Source organism: Aspergillus fumigatus, chromosome 6, assembly GCF_000002655.1.
Source record: "Aspergillus fumigatus Af293 chromosome 6, whole genome shotgun sequence".
Lineage (NCBI taxonomy): Eukaryota > Fungi > Ascomycota > Eurotiomycetes > Eurotiales > Aspergillaceae > Aspergillus > Aspergillus fumigatus.
In genome coordinates, this window is record NC_007199.1 from 3408932 (window position 1) to 3426643 (window position 17712).

General features: G+C 51.2%; 6 protein-coding genes and 1 non-coding gene across 7 annotated transcripts; 5 read left to right on the top strand and 2 right to left on the bottom strand.

Moving 5' to 3' along the window:
• Positions 1 to 188: 188 nt before the first annotated feature.
• AFUA_6G13400 (putative arsenate reductase (Arc2)) lies at positions 189 to 831 on the bottom strand (the record flags this gene model as incomplete). The annotated part of the gene is made up of 3 exons (XM_746123.1): positions 189 to 385; positions 491 to 605; positions 667 to 831. The coding sequence occupies 3 exons, from the start codon at positions 829 to 831 to the stop codon at positions 189 to 191; spliced, it is 477 nt and encodes a 158-aa protein (XP_751216.1).
• Positions 832 to 1123: 292 nt separating this feature from the next.
• AFUA_6G13405 lies at positions 1124 to 1306 on the top strand. Its single transcript, XR_013344529.1, has one exon. It is a non-coding gene; the product is annotated as an uncharacterized ncRNA (small nucleolar RNA).
• Positions 1307 to 1395: 89 nt separating this feature from the next.
• rse1 (DDB1/RSE1 family protein) lies at positions 1396 to 5510 on the bottom strand (the record flags this gene model as incomplete). Its single annotated transcript, XM_746124.1, has 4 exons — positions 1396 to 1466; positions 1520 to 2808; positions 3011 to 5084; positions 5267 to 5510. 4 exons carry the CDS (start codon positions 5508 to 5510, stop codon positions 1396 to 1398), a joined length of 3678 nt encoding a protein of 1225 aa, XP_751217.1.
• A 357-nt stretch (positions 5511 to 5867) lies between these two features.
• On the top strand, positions 5868 to 7928 carry AFUA_6G13420 (ubiquitin domain-containing protein DSK2). The gene is made up of 2 exons (XM_746125.2): positions 5868 to 6608; positions 6679 to 7928. Exons 1-2 carry the CDS (start codon positions 6144 to 6146, stop codon positions 7630 to 7632), a joined length of 1419 nt encoding a protein of 472 aa, XP_751218.1. The 5' UTR covers positions 5868 to 6143; the 3' UTR covers positions 7633 to 7928.
• Positions 7929 to 8095: 167 nt separating this feature from the next.
• Positions 8096 to 12442, top strand: AFUA_6G13430 (transmembrane 9 family protein). The gene is made up of 5 exons (XM_746126.3): positions 8096 to 8657; positions 8720 to 10059; positions 10108 to 10560; positions 10611 to 10831; positions 10879 to 12442. The coding sequence occupies exons 1-5, from the start codon at positions 8570 to 8572 to the stop codon at positions 10895 to 10897; spliced, it is 2121 nt and encodes a 706-aa protein (XP_751219.3). The 5' UTR covers positions 8096 to 8569; the 3' UTR covers positions 10898 to 12442.
• A 168-nt stretch (positions 12443 to 12610) lies between these two features.
• On the top strand, positions 12611 to 15991 carry AFUA_6G13440 (putative choline sulfatase). The gene is made up of 2 exons (XM_746127.2): positions 12611 to 14245; positions 14297 to 15991. The coding sequence occupies exons 1-2, from the start codon at positions 13835 to 13837 to the stop codon at positions 15653 to 15655; spliced, it is 1770 nt and encodes a 589-aa protein (XP_751220.1). The 5' UTR covers positions 12611 to 13834; the 3' UTR covers positions 15656 to 15991.
• A 12-nt stretch (positions 15992 to 16003) lies between these two features.
• On the top strand, positions 16004 to 17672 carry AFUA_6G13450 (nitrilase; the record flags this gene model as incomplete). The annotated part of the gene is made up of 3 exons (XM_746128.2): positions 16004 to 16740; positions 16835 to 17318; positions 17374 to 17672. The coding sequence occupies exons 1-3, from the start codon at positions 16264 to 16266 to the stop codon at positions 17670 to 17672; spliced, it is 1260 nt and encodes a 419-aa protein (XP_751221.1). The 5' UTR covers positions 16004 to 16263.
• Between the last annotated feature and the right edge of the window lie 40 nt (positions 17673 to 17712).

Here is a 17712-nt window from a genome sequence, read left to right on the forward strand (position 1 = left end):
ATGACCAGGCTGGCGCTCCTCTATTGTTAAATGCATGGCCAAAGAGGAGATTTCCCTAGCATCACGCCCCGTTTCCAGGATGAAAATTGTCTCGGGGTCGCCCGCATTATAGACCAAGGTATCCCATAGTATCTTCTATCTACATACATACATACCCATCTGAAGTCCACAAGCTTACCTCGCCTGTCTCACTTCAACTCAATCCCATTCTTCTGCCAAACCTGAGCATCAAACCCCTCCATCAACTCCCTATACTCCTCCCCAGCCCCAACCCACCCCTTAATGCCACCCTGCAGCACCAAGCTCTCGATCGACCCATCTTGCTGATCTTCAAGGTAATCCGCAAACCAATTCGCTGCTCGAGTTCCCCTCCCGGTCGAAGAGCCTACATCAGCAGCATGAGCAATCAATCAATCAATCAAGATCGATTTATCCACAAGAGCCAGGCACAGCACGTCAGGTCCTAAAGGCCAAATCCAAAACCACATACCGCAATACCAAATAATATACTTCACTCCTCCCGCTCGGAGAAGATTATACACCGTCGACAGAGAATAATACAAGCTCTGAGCGGGCAGGTTCAGCGAACCCTTGATCGTTCCTCCCTGAGTTACGATCAGTACAAGTACAATCACAGCTCCAGTGGTAAAGACGGCCAGCACTGACTTCGTGGTCGTTCCGGCGCAGATCAACAAGCACGTAGTCCTTTCCCGCCTGTTTGCCTTCACGCATCCACTGGAGCATTTCTTCTCGGGAGATGCTACGGGCCGTGTTGCGGGGTGCTGGGAAGGCGGCGTGCCAGGGTTGTTCGGTGGGTGGTTGAGCAGACATGGCGTATGTTTGATTCTATCGGATGATGTTCAAATAAGTTGGGATTTACTTTGCTGGAATGAAGAGGGGAGAGGATGACCAAGTATGAGAAACAGCTCTGGGCAGTCAGAATGATACCTAGAAAAGCATTGAAGAGAGTACGAGGGGCAGCAGCCAATCAGCGTGCGCGAGCTACATTCATCTATTTTGCGGGTTTTAAGATTGCACGGCGCCGGATCATGGGATACTACGGGATAAGATAGTTATCGAACATGGCAAAGATGTTATTGTCATTATGACTAAGAGTTACGAGAGTGTCCCGACTGATAAATTACGATTCAATATCCGTGGTGCATACCGGATAAAACCGTACTCAAAGATCGTCGAGGGTAGAACCTCATTCTTGTCTCATACAGACCTGTACATTGAAAGTGCAGGTTGCATCCAGCTCAAGATCAACTGAGTGAAGCAGAAGACCGAGCGAGGCAAGAGACATCTGCCTACAGACTGAATATATGCTTGGGGACCGGAAGACTGATATAAAATCTGTACATATGCTTATCTCGCATGATCGTCATTGGGTATCTATAGACCCTTGCACACAGACGCCGGAATTGCCATCAGAATTATTAGTACGCTACCCTCGTTCGCATATCCTATGTATGTCGTTAGTGGCACAATTTCAGAAATAAAGTGGGAAATGGCTGACTTACCGAGATCTTCCGCTCAATCTCCCTGACGGAACGATCCAGTTCCGCTGCAATCATCATCTTCGTGTCATTAGGCAGTAAGAAATACATTTCGCACAAATCTCCATCAATAACACCTTTGACTGGTGCATAATAGCTGCGATAGATGAGATGATCCCGTCCGGCGAGGGGTGGGCACTGTGATGCTAGTTGCATCTCTAGGTTCTGGAAAAAGTCCACATCCTCGCGGCTCACGAAAGGCACAAGCATGCCAATTGTACCCTGAAACCCGGTCCACACAAGGATATCCCGTCCACCTGCTACGAGTTGTGTCTTGTGCAAGCTAGTCGGGATATCTTGTGTGTAGGTGTGGATCATCAGATCCAGGCGATTCGGTGCGCCATGCAGATAACCGCGCTCATGAATCAGATGGGCTCCCGATCCATCCTCATCCGCCTCCTCCGAGGCCTTCTTGGGACAGCGCACGAGCCAGAGGTTACCAAATTTGTCACCACCGGCAACAGTCTCGTAGTCTACCATGGTGGTACTCGTCGTCCAGCGAGAAACGGAATCATCAACGAAAGGAATCAAGATGTTATCCTGGTACTTGTATACGACATACGTCACGCTTTCGCGAACGTCGCTGACAACAATCCGGCTACCTTGTGTCTGGAGCCCAACAATCGTCTTCGACACCACCTGAGCCTGACATTTCCGGAGCAGCTGTTTCATTCCCAAGTCATAGATCCGAAGGGTAGAGCCGATGCCGGCAAGAAGACGTCCCTGGAATCCGAGGAGAGCAAGAGGTGGCTCTTCCACCTTCGTCTTGTGAATGAACTCCAGCTCCTTCCCATCTTCTTGAAACCTGTAAATGTGGATGAAACCTCCCGCTGACGAGGGAGGGTTGACAATCATATCCTTAGCCGTTCCCACCACCAGAAATGTCTCATCGTCCTGGCTCGAGAAGGGTACCGCTGCCATGCTGACGGCGGCCTCGTTCTCCTCGAGTTCAATCGTCGAGATCACGGCTTTGGCATCCAGAGGATCGACAATTTGAATACAAGACGCCCAGTGACCTGTAGCCCGTGGATAGCCGAAATCTTCGGGCGGAAGAACGTTTGTCTCGCCATTACGCGCCTTGGAATCTTCGATCAGCCTGGCTCTCGTAGCCGGCGATAGGACATTGTTGTCGGATTCGATAACATAGAACAATGGCTGTTCTGGATGCTTAAGCATACGACGGGGCGTGTTTGAAAGGGGAATTGACTCCTGCAGTATGTTGTTGTCCAACTTCTCGATAGAGAAAATCCTGTCATCGTGTGAACGAGTTAGTCAAATGTATCAAGTAAGACATTGTTTGACATTCGAAATGTGTATGTTGCAGTGATCTCAGTAGGAACAATTGGAGATATAAACTTTAAAAGAGATGATCCACATGAACTTTTCGGATTAAAGTTCTCATCATACGAACACGAAGAAGGGAGCAAAGGATTGAAGAGGGATGAACCTACCGAAGATTCTGTGCCTGGATACCAACCATGCCTTCAACACACTGCTCACTGGAGAAATTCCAGCCCCATTCCAAGCCCACGTAATCCAACGGGGTGAGCATGAAACCTTTTGTCTGGATGTCGGAGTAGCCCAACCATGGTCGGGAGCTGAGGGCGAGAACAGCCGTTTGTCCTTTGACGGAAACACGGAATAGCTTGACTGGCTTAGCTCCCAGGAACCGGGTACGAGTATCGGAAAGTTCACCAGTCACCTCGTCGAGAACAGTTCGGAGGTAGACACCGGAGTAGAGCCCAATGTGCAGGTACAGCGTCGTACCTCCTGAGCTTGAATCGGCCATTGACATGATGTTCAACGCTGATGGAGCCGAGGTAAGAGCCTGGACTGACTTATTCTCCAAGGTCGAGTCGGGATCCAAGCTCAGAATGCGAACAGTAGAGTCGTCACATCCGACAGCCAAGAAAGAACTTCTCACACGCCCTTCAGGCACCTCGCCTAAACTGAGGCATGTTACTGTACCAGACATCTGACGTCTCTCATCGTATTCAGCGAGCGTTCCATCGGCATCCATTTCGAAGTACACGATTTCACCTGAGCTGAGGGCAACCGCTACCTGACGCTCATTTGTCGCAGCAGCGACAATCGAACGATGTTGAGGAGCGGGCCACTCATTGACACGCCGGTCTGCAAGGATATGACGAATGCCTCTCGGGTGAACCTGAATCAGCGAATCCTCACCGAGCTGCTGAACAGCCAAAGTAGGTGCAGTGGAAAGAAAGCCGGTGTCGGTTACCTCTTCAACGGTCTCACCGATGCTGAGAACCAAAGTACCGTTTGCGAAAGAAAGAATAATGTAAGCGTCAAACTCATCAGCACGAGTCAACTTGGTAGTCCAAACGGCAGAAGGCACACTAGGGAGCTCCGATTCCACAATCTCGGAGACTTCCAGACCGTGCTTGAGGGTCCTGAAGCTGCTCCGGGCGCCACTCCCAGACACAGTGTAGATTTGAGGAGCATCGTCCTCGTTAAGGTTCACGATCTTACTATCGATCAAAGGGTTGAGAGAGTTGAGCGTCTCGACGAGGTTGAGGTTTTCAGCTCCTCTCGGTTGGAAGAACACCGGCTCACAGGGAACAGAGAGATCCGCAGGAAAGTTTTCACTGTTGAATTCAGTCTCTTCGTCGTCGTCTCCCAGCTTCTCGAATTGGTAGAAGTGATGGTTTCCTGCTTCACTGGCAACGTAAAGGAAACCACTCTTTAGAATCAACAGACTGGATGCGATAGGGACTGTATCAAAATATTTGATCTTCAACCTCTTAACTTCGCCAGTCAGTTGTCCGTTGTCATCCTCCACCATATCAATGGTAACCTTGAACAGGTCGCCATCTTCAGTCTGAAGAAGGAAAAAGAAAGCACCCCTCATCTTGTGCATGACGCCAGCGACGATAGAGCGCTTGCGCTCGGGATTTTCAGTTGCACCAATGCGTCGAGGAATCGGGACTCTGAATGCATCTTGGTTTGAGTGCCGGTAGGTAATGTTATCCTCTGCACATACCAAGACACCACTGGGACCATCGGCACCTCCCGGCACCTGGAATAGCATAGACGCCGTGCGGTCAACAGGATCGGCCCACTTGCGGACAACATGATTTAGACCGAGATCAAGTTCATAATATACAAGCAGTTTTTCGGACTCTTCGTACGCTCGACCGGTTGGATCCTGATCCGCCTCAGAATAGTCAACCTCGAGGGCCGCGAAGATAGGATTCTCGTAGCCGACATCCAGAGCAGTCATCGCAAAGACCACAGTCTGCGGCTTGTGGGCCTCCAGAGGAGACGAAATCGTGAGCTCGGCCTGCGAGTTCCGATTCAGAACGTAAACGAGCTTATTCTTTTCCACGGAGGCAATCAAACAAGCTCTACCTTTTGGATCGACCGCAAGGTACTGACCAGGAACGACACGACGAACACCGGACTTGCCGAAGGTCTCAAGATGGATACGGTTGAACCGATTTTGGGAGGGAACATATTCAATAATCGTGATACGTCCCGAGTCCGAACCAATGATTATGTAATCTAGAAGCAATATTCTTTCAGCACAATTCACAAACAGCATCCAGTGTCAGCAACGCCGACCGGAGCACGTCCCGCTTCCAATAAGGTCGGCTCGGCAGATAAGGATCGTGCTGCCCGGGAAGCTTGACGAATCACTAAGTTGGTCCTGCGATAGGGGCGAGGGGGGAGAATGTCAAACATACCTTTACTGCTTCCAGCCAGCCGAAAGGCTGCCAGAGTACGGATGATACCGAAGACATCCTGGGAATAGATTGGTGTAATCTTGCCCTGAGTCGGATCGGGACGATGAATCGTGAGCTTCGACCCTGACGCTGTCACGATCTGTTGCTCCTTAGTCCCTGCAAACTGGCCCAGAATAGCTTGTGTGATCGCAGTCGGAGGCTGGATCGTCAGGGAATACATGAACATGTTCGAAGTGGTAGCCATGGTGAACGATTAGGCTTTTCAAAGCCCGAACCGAGGGTTGAGGTTTGCTGTGTTTTACGACGCAAATGCAGTCAATTTGACTTCAGAATAGAATCAATCCCATTGCTGCAGATTGAGAGATTGGAGAAGAGGACTCTCACTTTTCGAGTGTCCTCAGATAAGGGATTGGCAGCGGGGTTGGAAATACTTGCACGAGAAGAGCGAGTATTTCCCAACTGCGTCCTGAAGAGCCAGAAGTGAAAATTCAGCTCCGAAGGGAGAAAGAAGCTCCAGTCACGTGGGTTTATACCGTTTGCTTTTCTATCACGTGACGTTTTGTTTAAGATCCACGCTGTTACATATGAGCTCGGTCAGTGAATCAATCCACCAGCCAAATGAAAGGCGGTCGATGGGATTCTGCCTGCTTCCACCTTACCAACCACTTACAGCCTAGAGGGGCCTCTCCCCATATCCAGCTTACAGATAGGCAGTCGGCTTCATCTGTCTCAATTTCATCATTTTACCTGTGTTGTGTCATATTCTCAGTCACACTTTGACTTCATACCAATTTCCCCCTTTCCTTGAGTGTAATTTCTCTCTGTAGCGCATCAGCTCTATCCCCTCATACTCATTCCCGCACATACATTACGTATCATGGCCGACGATACCGCCACGACCGAAGATTCGCCCATCACCTTCACAATCAAATCCTCCAATGACGCCAAATTTACCCTCACTCTTCCTCTTTCTACTCAAGTCTCAGAGTTGAAACAGAAGCTTTCATCTTCCGAATATGCCGATACTCCAGCTGAGCGTCAGCGTTTGATCTACTCTGGGAGAGTGCTCAAGGATAATGAGACTCTAGCCACTTATAAGATCAAAGATGGCCACACTGTCCATTTGGTAAAGAGTGCCGCTAGCAATCAGAGACAGGGTGGGGCTACTCAGAGTACGGCTACATCTGCAGCTACCGGTACCTCGGCTGCTCCTGCAGCTGGTGCTGTGCCCACCAATCTCGCTGCCGGTACTGGAAACAACCCGCTCGCGGGCCTCACAGGTGCAAGATATGCTGGATTTGCGCAGCTACCGGGTGCTGGCATGTTCGGTCCAGATGGCGGGGTAAGTGTTTGTTATTGTCGGTTGAGAAGTTTTGCTTGGTTTTTCGATCGGCAGCTGACTGATGCGCTAGATGGGACCTCCTCCCGACGCCGAAAGCATGCTCAACATGCTTGAAAACCCCCAGTTTCAGTCCACCATCAATGAAGCCCTGCAGAACCCAGCCATGATCGACATGATGATTCAACAAAATCCCATGTTGCGTGATATGGGTCCTGGAGTGCGGCAAATGATGCAGAGCCCTGAATTTCGCCGCATGCTCACCGATCCCAGTTCTATCCGTCATATGTTGCAGATGCAGAGGGCGTTTGGTGCCGGCGGATTGGGCGGAGGTAGTGCGTTTCCAGCGCCTGGAGTGACCAACACGACGCCCGAGGAGAACAGAAACAACCAGAACAGCAACAATGCGAATGCGGCTGCAGCGGGCGCGCCTCCTTTCAACCCTTTCGCTCCTCCTGCGCTAGGAGCCGGCAATCCTTTCGCTGCTCTTTTCGGTGGAGCCCCACCAGCTTTCGGCGCCAACCCGTCAAGTACCTCGACAGCTGCAGGTGGCGACCAATCCCAAGGCACGCAAGGAGCAACTGGCAGCGCCGCTGCTGGCAGCACAACTACCGGTGAGGGCCAGAACCAGCAGAATTTTCAGAATCCATTCAGTTTCTTGATGAACCCCGCCATGTTCGGAGCTACTGGTTCTCAGGGTGGACAGGCCGGCTTCAATCCTTTTAATCCGCAGCAGAACCCCTTCCTTCGAGATCCCGCGCTGCTGTCGCAGATGATGCAGGCCATGGGAGCCCAAGGAGGTGCAGCCGGTGCCGGTGCTAATCCTTTGGCGGCTCTGCTTGGAGGCGCCGGCCTTGGAAGCCCTCCGCCGCAGGACAATCGGCCGCCTGAGGAAAGATACGCGGACCAGCTGCGACAACTCAACGATATGGGCTTCTTTGAGTTTGAGAGAAATGTGGAAGCTCTGCGACGCTCAGGTGGCAGTGTTCAGGGTGCCGTAGAGTATCTCCTGAGTCATCCTTCGTAATCTCTGGGACTTCTCATGGTGCGCAATTCTCTCCTCTTTGCCTTCCATCTGGTCGTTTGCGGTGCATCGGCTGGATGTCTTTCATTTTCCAGCACAGTCCAATCCTGTTGGCTGCTTCGTCTTCTGTTATCTTATTCTCGACACATTATCTTACGATTACCCCTCGGCGTATTAGCTTCCTCATGTGAAATAGCCTGGTAGGCGACCGTTTGGACAGCTTAGTGTAACTTTTTCAACTTCAGTTCCCAGATAAGACCGTAGACACGACAGACTTTCTAATTTCTTTGTGTATGGCATATCTTCCTTGAAGCCGATTATTCAGCATTCCCCGCTGTTATGCTATGTAGATATTCCTTTTTGATAACAGGAGACATGAACAATGAAAGCTAAGCCTATTCTGGAAGCCCCGATTGTCCCTTGCAATAGGCTTTTCTACTCCCATGTTCTGGCCTTATCTGTAGTTAGCTCATTGTTGTTGTTACTTTCTCTCCATTAATCGAGTCATCCCTTCCCCGTCCTCATGCTTGATCTTTCTTGCGCAAGGCGCTCTTGGCCATTCCATTCGTTACAATAAGCTGGACTGTGAAATCGCGCAATTTCCATCGCTACTCAGTGGCATTTCGACCACTCCGTGCCACGTCTCTCACATCGACAATCACCTTCTTCCTATCATTCATATTCTGTTTTTCCTTGCGTTACGCCCATCAGACACTGCACATATTGATACAGGACATATACTGTTTGATCTACTCTTGGACAACGATTGTTGCTGGATTCGGAGTGGTTTAAAGGGCGGCCGGCTTGCCCATCTGTGCTTTTCAACCCCCGGACTTGTCCCGCACAACCGATATCATTCAATCGATTACTTGTGCGTGTTTTTGAGATATCTGGCTGTTGACTTCGCCTTTTTTGAGAGGGTTATTTTGCCGCTGCGTGGATGATGAGAATTCAATCGGTGTTGTGTCCTCGCCAATGGACAATATGGCTGTTATTCGTCTCCCACGCTTGCGCGTTCTACATACCAGGTTGGCTTGCCATTGACGGAGGTTACTTTGTACATGAGCTTATGTTCCTTCTTACTTCGTAGGTTACTCTGTCACACGCTATAACGACGACGAACCCATTCCCCTCCTCGTCAACAAGATCTTTTCGGACCACACGCAGCTACAGTATGCCTACTTTGATCTTCCGTTCGTGTGTCCGCCAAGTGGGAAGAGTCATGGTGGCTCGCCGTTCGGCTCAGGAAAGAGTGTCTCACTCAACCTGGGAGAGATCCTCCGCGGCGATCGCATCATGACCTCGGATTTTGAGCTTCATATGGGCAGGAATGTGGAATGCCAGAAACTCTGTACAGTGGAGGTCGGACGGAAAGACGTAAAATGGGGCCGGCAGCTCATCAGGGAAGGATATGTGGCGGAATGGATCGCGGACAATTTGCCTGGAGCAACGAGTTTCGTCACCGTCGACCGTAGCCGCAAATACTATGCCACCGGATTCAAGATTGGAGACCTGGACTTCTCGCCTGGCACCGGCAAACCACGTTATTTTATCAACAATCATTTCATTATTGTCATTCGTTGGCGGAGTGCTCCAGAAGGAGGCAAGGTGGTTGTCGGTTTTGAGATCTATCCGAAGAGCATCAAGGCCAGCGATTACGAGGAAGACGGATGTCCGAAACAAGTGCATGGCAATCACGAGGGCCTGGAACTGTACATTCCTCCTAATCTCTCGAGGCTGAAGGAGATGTATCCTGAATCGTCGTATCTTCCCAAGGAGGATGATGAGATAGACGATGGTGCCAAGCTGAAGATCCCATACAGTTACTCGGTCTACTTCAAAGAAGAGCCTGGTATCGAGTGGTCGAACCGCTGGGACCTCTACTTCAGCAATCAAGGCGAAAGTTCGATGACACATTGGCTGGCGGTTCTGAACTCTTTGATTATATCGGGTGCCCTCGGTGTGGCGGTCTACGTGATCTGGGATCGGACGGTGCAAGGAGATATCAAGGGTCGTGGGGATGGCGCTATGGAGGACGGTAAGATCAAATTACGCTCCAAGTCAACCGAGAAGAGAGGAGAAGGCCTCCTGGATCAAGGCATAGATGTTGAACGGGATGCAGACGGATCGTCTGATGACGAAACTCCGGAAGATTTGAGCGGATGGAAGCTCCTTCATGGAGACGTTTTCCGGGTGCCTGAGTATAGCGGTCTATTAGCGCCATTGGTGGGCTCAGGCATGCAACTCTTCTTTATGGTCTCTGGGCTGTTGATCCTCAGTTGCTTGGGTGTCTTGAATCCCAGTTTCCGCGGTGGATTTGTTAGTGTGGGCATGGGCTTGTTCGTCTTTGCTGGCCTTTTCTCCGGATATTTCTCTGGGAGGTTGTACAAAACCTTCGGAGGTGTCCATTGGCGAAAGAATACGCTCATCGTAAGTTGATCTACTGTTTCCTCTTGACTCTGACTGACAATCGCATAGACCGCTCTTTTCTTCCCGGGGCTGATCTTTTGCCTCATCTTCATACTGAATCTATTTGTCTGGGCACAAGCATCGAGTACGGCCATTCCTTTCGGTACATTGATCGGCATGCTTGCGTTATGGCTTCTCATTCAAGTTCCTCTGGTATACCTCGGCAGCTGGTATGGCTTCGTGCGAGCCAAGCCGTGGGAACACCCGACCAAGACGAACTCGATCGCGCGCCAAATTCCGCCCCAACCGTGGTATTTGCATAGCTTTCAGGGAGCTGCCATCACCGGGTTACCCCCATTTGCTGTCCTGTTCATTGAACTACTCTTTGTGTTCAAGAATTTGTGGCAGGACAAGAGTGGCTATTACTATGTTTTCGGCTTCCTCAGTACTGTGTCGACGATTGTGATTATCACGGTGAGCGAAGTGACCATCATCGCAACGCACAGCCAGTTGTGTGCTGAGGTAAAGTGTCCGCCTTTATTGTGTGTATTTATGAAGACTAACCAGAGTAGAATTATCACTGGTGGTGGCAGAGCTTCCTGACCGGTGGAAGCAGCGCCTTCTGGGTGTTTGCTTACTGCATTTGGTACTACTTCTTCCATCTGCACATCACAGGCTTCGTATCGAGTCTGCTCTTCTTCAGCTACAGCTTCCTAGCTTGTGCGGTGTACGGCTTGCTGACTGGGACCGTTGGATTCCTGACGGCATATGCCTTCATCCGGCGTATCTACAGGTATGATGGCCCTTCGAGTATATTAGAACAGGCTGACCGCGATACAGCTCGATTAAGATCGATTGATTCGACATATAGTCTACAGTGAATCTGCAGGCACTTCCTGGCAGAAATAAGCTTGTAATATGTTCCCTCTGAACAGCATTGGGAAGTATATTTTGATTAGCGTTCAACTGCGTGCAGTCCAATACCAGCTCTAAGTACATGAACAAATATAGCGCATGTGTCTCGTTTTTTCATTGTTGTAATGTTGTCTCCAGTCAGCGACTCTTTCGCTGTTTTCCGTTCGTACTCGTCAGTATAGCCACGAATCGAGAGGTATATTGTTCAAGGATGATTGAAATGTCATGCCAGAATGCCTTCATAAGAGCTGAATTTTGGTCACTATCGGCGTTGCCAGTATAGCCATCCCTCGATTGACCGGCTGTTAATTTCGCATGCCGTTGCGCCCCGACATAGTCCAGTCATTGGACCGTCACCTGTGGTACAATCACCAATCTAATCCATATCCCTTGCATTGCAGACCAGCATGACAAGTCCTAATACAGATGGAGTCCAAGTTCCTCCCTAACTGCTTTAGAAAGTTAGCTCTGTAGCCCTATGCCAAGACCTCAAGGTTATACAGCAAGCATTCCGCTCATCTTGGCAGAATGAAAGTACTGAACTCGACGCCAAGCTTAACGCTGCCTAGAAGGAGTAGTACTAATGTAATACATTCGAGAACTAGCTACAAGGATATGAATCACTCTCAGCGTCTTACGTACATCGCAGTCGCTATCGACCCAACTGGGAAATTGCCGCTTGTACCCCGTAGTCAGATCGTCGATGCAGACGCAACGCAACAGACTACGTCAGCCCGTCGCTCGTTGATTGTCGATTGCGTGCTCATGTGAAAAGATTGCTCATAGGACTCACCGTTGTCCAAGGCACGCTCACTCCCTGCTGAGAGTGCATTTGCTGATGAGTACTCCGTATTTGGTATTTGCTACCTTGGATTGGGCTGTGTGTCTTGGGAAGATGTCATACCCTATACTCCGTACTATGGTAGTACCAACTCTGGAAGAGGATTTGTTTGTACTATTCTCCCCGCAAAACGAATCGGAGTCTGATAAAAACAAGGCCGTTCCGTAGATCTTCCAGAAACCTTGCATATCCGTGAAACAACGATCTTCAGGAGAAGCCGCGGAGAGAGGCGTGTGATAGGAGGAAAGGGACGATGATGCCATTGTTGCTGGGGATGAGGAATTTTGTCTTGGACCCCAGACTAAGATGGTACATACGTCAGGTTGCTGGATGTACTGTTAGCTTGACTTTTGCCGTGGAAGCTAGATAGAATGTGGTATGGGATGTGAGCTTGCGCGTTTGGTCTTGAACTCCACTGTCTCCCGTCTACTTCCACTACTAGTTCTCTTGCCAGTCGATTGTCAGTCGATCATTCATCTTCTTGGAGTCCTTGGGAGACCTTTGGTAGAAGTGTATCCATTGTGTATCGCCGTAATATTCCTGTAACTAATTATCAGCTGACTTCCGAATTATTGAGAAGTGCTGCTCGTGTGATAAGCAAGTGGATCCATCGGGATCCGGCAATTCTAATACATAGTACATCACACAACCAATGAGATTTTACTTCTGGTTTAGCCTTGAACGACAAACCGCCACTATACTCATCTAAGTTAATTCCCTTGAAAGGCGGGTTCTAGTTTGAAAGCCGGTTAGCTCTGGGGTGTAAAAAGTCCCAGACCCTTAATGGGAGCTTTTGGGAAGCGAGTATGATAGTAAGAAATGAGCTATAAACCAGGATATCAGGTATGGAGGATGCAAGATTATCCCACCGTTGACAAGAATTCTTGAAGACAGATGTGATAATGCTTGCGTGGCAAATCATACAAGACCCGGTTAGTCAGCTTATCACTGGTGGTACTGATGGTCATTGGTGTGTATTGGTTTTCTGGAACCCTTTTCTATGCTGGGTAATCGAGTCCTTTCACTCTCGACTCACGCGACCTATGTGACTCCCATGACAACGCATCAATTTTTTGAGAAAAGGTTGATTCATCATAACAGACCATTGTTTGAAAAGTAACGGTCATGGAGAGAGGACTAGAGCATCATGTGGAGTCCAAAAGATCTTCAGGAGAGTCCTTGATACTCCAGAGGAATGGAAGCCCGGAAACCGATACTGGAACCAACCCCCGACACTCGAGTCAGAAGCAGCGGATATCACACCATCGTCCCCGCCGATGATTCCATTGCTGTGGACTAGCGGTGAAACCCTCCAGCGCTCAGCCTCGATCAATCCTGGTTACATCGTGCGAAGTGGTTTGTGATCGATGTATCTCTATCTACTCTGTATTGCCTGTAGAATACTATGTATCCTCCATCTGTACAGAGGATCCTAGGGCTATTGGGTTTCTCCGTAGTTGTTCTAGTGGCAGCTAGTGTACTGTATTGCTGTGTATTAATTACTAGAGCCACTTGTTCTCCACCTAGTCCAGCAACTTTATCAGAATTACTATAAGCTCAGCACTGTGATTGGACACCAAAAAGACACAATTCACGGGGATATGCAATCTAACAATTAACGGGGAAGCCTCCTGCTGCTTAATCCCTTCATTTGCTTTTTTTCCTGCCTTTTTTGGGCACTTTATTTTTTTTCCCTTTTCTTTTTTCCCTTCCATTTGCTTCTCTCGTCCTCTTCCTCTTCACTCCGTATCTTTGTGAATAATCATTTGTTTGACGGTTGATTGTCATCTTTGCTCCACTTGCTCTCGGAACCATTGGAATCGCTTCCCTATATCTATCCATCTCTCCCGTTCCTCTTCCTCTTTGTCTTGTCCTCTCCCTCTTCCCTCCATCCCCAGTTTTTCTCTCATTTTCCCACTGCCTTTCTGTCCTGGTAATTCCTGTGTATATCGTGATTCTAGATTAATTTATCCTTCAAGTCTCGTCTAGTCTGTCTCGACTCCTTTCCTTTCTAGTGACTGTGACGACAACGACACCACCATGGCGGCTAAGAAGCCCAACATCCTCTACATTATGGCGGACCAGATGGCCGCTCCCCTTCTGGCCTTCCATGACAAAAACTCTCCTATCAAAACTCCCAATTTGGACCGTCTGGCTCGGGAAGGTGTGGTGTTTGATTCCGCATACTGCAATTCCCCACTGTGTGCTCCTTCGCGCTTCGTCATGGTGACCGGTCAGCTCCCGTCCAAAATTGGCGCCTACGACAACGCCTCAGACTTGCCCGCCGACATCCCCACATATGCCCATTATTTGCGCCGCGAAGGCTATCACACTGCTCTGGCTGGTAAAATGCACTTTTGTGGACCTGACCAGCTTCATGGCTATGAGCAGCGACTGACCAGCGACATTTACCCCGGGGACTATGGTTGGTCCGTCAATTGGGACGAGCCGGTGAGTTGCGTTGCGCTCCGCCTGTAGTACGCACAACACTAATATTGGCAGGATATTCGTCCCGACTGGTATCACAACATGTCGTCGGTGATGGAGGCAGGTCCTGTCGTGCGCACCAACCAGCTCGACTTTGACGAAGAAGTCATCTACAAATCGACACAGTATCTTTATGATCATGTCCGCCACCGTACCGACCAGCCCTTCTGCTTGACAGTGTCTATGACCCATCCGCATGACCCGTACGCGATGACAAAGGAATTCTGGGACTTGTACGAAGACGTGGACATTCCGTTGCCAAAGACGCCTGCCATTCCCCAGGACCAGCAGGATCCCCACTCGCAGCGGGTCCTCAAGTGCATTGACTTGTGGGGCAAGGAGATACCGGAGGAGCGCATCAAAGCTGCGCGCCGCGCGTACTACGCCGCCTGCACCTACGTCGACACCAATGTCGGGAAGCTGCTGAAGGTGTTGGAGAACTGTGGTCTGCGCGACGACACCATCGTCGTTTTCACGGGCGATCACGGCGACATGCTGGGTGAGCGAGGCTTGTGGTACAAGATGGTCTGGTACGAGAACTCGGCACGTGTGCCCATGATCGTGCATGCCCCTAACCGCTTTGCTCCGAAGCGCGTTTCGGAGAACGTCTCGACCATGGACCTGTTGCCGACCTTTGCCGCAATGGCTGGAGCCCCGTTGGTCAAGGAGCTTCCGCTGGATGGTGTGTCGCTGATGCCGTACCTCACTGGCGAGGAGGGTGTCAAGACCGACACGGTGCTGGGCGAGTACATGGCCGAGGGCACGCAGTCGCCAACTGTCATGATCCGTCGCGGCCGGTGGAAGTTTGTCTATTCGCTGATCGACCCACCCATGCTTTACGACCTCGAGAACGACCCGGAGGAACGGGTGAACTTGGTTGCGGGTCTTGCTGTACCATCGCAGTCATTGGCCGTCAAGGGTGCCGCGGTTGATCAGGTCAAGTCTACAGCTCTCCCTACCCCGGCCGATACGCCGTCGGAAACTCCTCGTGCGTCCCCAGTGCCCCAGCGCGCCAATTCATCCTTCCCGTTCCCGACTCCCCCACGCACCCCCAGTCCCGCCAAACTTCCCGTTGCGGTGCCTGCGACCACCGATCCGGCCACGCTGTTGGCGCACTTTACCGAAGAAGTGCACGCCCGCTGGGATCTGAAGGCGATCCAAGAGGACGTGCTGCGGTCGCAGCGCCGGCGTCGCCTGGTGTACTCGGCTCTCATCCGGGGTACTCCGACCATCTGGGACTATGAGCCTCGCATTGACCCTAGCACGCAGTATGTGCGCAACCAAGGCAAGGGGGCTTTGGACGATGTCGAGTTTATCTCGCGCTGGCCCCGTGTGTTGCAGCAGGCTGCCAACGCCATGGGTGCGAAGGTTTAGCCAGCTTGCAACCTAGTATACGACGGTGACTCGTCCGACTCGTGCTTTGATTGAAAAGAATGATTTTCTGCAAGATTTATCTCGGCATCTGGTTTCGGTTTATTGTTACTGCCTGTTCTAGCGCGCGTATACCCGGGCTTGTTGCATTCATGGTTTGCTAGCGATTTGAATGCGTCGGGTTGATCGTTTGATTCAGAAGATCCAGAATTTGGTACATAGGATCACCAGTGTATTTAGAGTACTCATGCTGTAGTATAGATTATGGAATCTACATACATCCCAATGCTACTAGGAATATGACATCACGTTACATCACCAACTTGCCCAATCACGGTACCTCTTTACCATCTCCTCGCTACCTTGTATACGAGTATTTTCAGGTTCAACTAACGAGAGAGAAAATCTGCAGACTCACGAAGGAGTACTCCAACTCCAACTCCAATTCCTCAAGACTGAGATTGATCGGCGTTTGGACTCGGCTTTCGCTCCGCTCCGCTCCAAAGTACCCCGCTTACCACCCTCTATAAAACCTTCCTTCCCCTCACCAACCTCCATCAAACAGCCCAGCTCAGGCCAAGCACGCCGCAATCACGAAAAAGAAAAGCAAGATGCCCTCCAAAATCACCGTGGCAGTCGCCCAAGCCCGCACTCACAAAACAACACAAGCCACTCTCTCCGCCCTCTCCCGCATCGCCCACCACGCCCGCACCCGCGGCGTGCACCTCCTCCTCTTCCCCGAGGCCTATCTGGGCGGATACCCACGTACCTGCTCCTTCGGATGTGCGGTGGGCTCGCGCGCCCCACACGGCCGCGACCAGTTCCTGGCCTATTTCCGCTCGGCGATTGATCTCGGCGATACCCCTGCGGGCGCCGGGGATGATTGGGTTCAACGACGGTTGCCTGTAGCCGAGGGGCGGAGCGAGCGCGGCGATGGGACGAGGGAGGAGATGGAGCGGGTGGCGAGAGAGACGGGCGTGTTTCTTGTTGTGGGGGTGATTGAGCGCGCGGGGGGCAGTTTGTATTGCGCTGTTGTCTATGTGGATCCGCTGCGTGGGTGTATCGGGAAGAGGAGGAAGGTTATGCCTGTATCCCTCCCTTGTTCTTTTTCTTTTTCCTTCTCTTCACGGTTCCATTGAAGATGAATGCGCTAATGGTGCTGGTGATGGTGATGGTGTGTAGACAGGAACAGAACGCCTCATCTGGGCCCAAGGCTCCCCCTCCACCCTCAAAGCCGTCACCACTCACCTCAACGGTGTCCCCGTCACCCTCGCCGCAGCGATCTGCTGGGAGAACTACATGCCCCTCCTGAGACAGAGCCTGTACGCCCAAAACGTCAATATCTATCTTGCCCCCACGGCTGACGCCCGAGACACCTGGCTGCCGCTTATGCGGACGATTGCCTGCGAGGGCCGCGCGTTTGTGCTCTCCGCGAACCAGTGCGTGCGGTATAATGAGTTGCCCGAGTGGGTGACCTGTCCCCCTGGCCCTGTGCCTGCAACGCAACAGTTGCAGACGCAGGCGCTGACACAGACGAGGCCAGCGCATCGCAAGAAGCATTCTATCACGGCCGAGGGGCCGCATGAGATCGTTTGGCCCGAGGCCGAGAGGGAGAAGAAGGTGGAGACGGGGACGGAGGCGCCAGCGGCTGCTGATGGTGTTCCTCGTATGTCAATGTCACTACTCCTCAAGTATTTTGATCCTAAGCTAATTTGAGATAGATGGCGATGATTTTGTCAGCCGCGGGGGGTCGTGCATTGTCAGCTGCCTGGGTGAGGTCCTCGCTGGCCCCATCTGGGAGGTCTCTGCGGATGATGCGCCCGACTCAACGGTGACGGCTCGCGCGGCTGGAGCTGATACGGATGGGAATGCGGTCGGGGATGGGCTGCTGGTCGCCGAGATCGATCTCGAGGACTGTGAGCGCGGACGCCTGGATATGGACGTCGCGGGGAGCTATTCGCGCAACGATGCGTTCAGGTTGACGGTTGAGGGCTTGGACCTGAGTCCTCCTCCGTTCTGACAGGGCAGCTACAATGGACTTGTGTAGGGGATAGATACGA

What these genes read in the sequence shown, in the direction of transcription:
- AFUA_6G13420 (XM_746125.2), top strand. Translation starts at nt 6,144, where the DNA reads ATGGCCGACGATACCGCCACGACCGAAGATTCGCCCATCACCTTCACA. An exon ending in TGTTCGGTCCAGATGGCGGG is followed by an intron (nt 6,609 to 6,678) that starts GTAAGTGTTTGT and finishes CTGATGCGCTAG; the next exon opens with ATGGGACCTCCTCCCGACGC.
- AFUA_6G13430 (XM_746126.3), top strand. Translation starts at nt 8,570, where the DNA reads ATGATGAGAATTCAATCGGTGTTGTGTCCTCGCCAATGGACAATATGG. An exon ending in GGCGAAAGAATACGCTCATC is followed by an intron (nt 10,060 to 10,107) that starts GTAAGTTGATCT and finishes ACAATCGCATAG; the next exon opens with ACCGCTCTTTTCTTCCCGGG. An exon ending in ACAGCCAGTTGTGTGCTGAG is followed by an intron (nt 10,561 to 10,610) that starts GTAAAGTGTCCG and finishes TAACCAGAGTAG; the next exon opens with AATTATCACTGGTGGTGGCA.
- AFUA_6G13440 (XM_746127.2), top strand. Translation starts at nt 13,835, where the DNA reads ATGGCGGCTAAGAAGCCCAACATCCTCTACATTATGGCGGACCAGATG. An exon ending in CCGTCAATTGGGACGAGCCG is followed by an intron (nt 14,246 to 14,296) that starts GTGAGTTGCGTT and finishes TAATATTGGCAG; the next exon opens with GATATTCGTCCCGACTGGTA.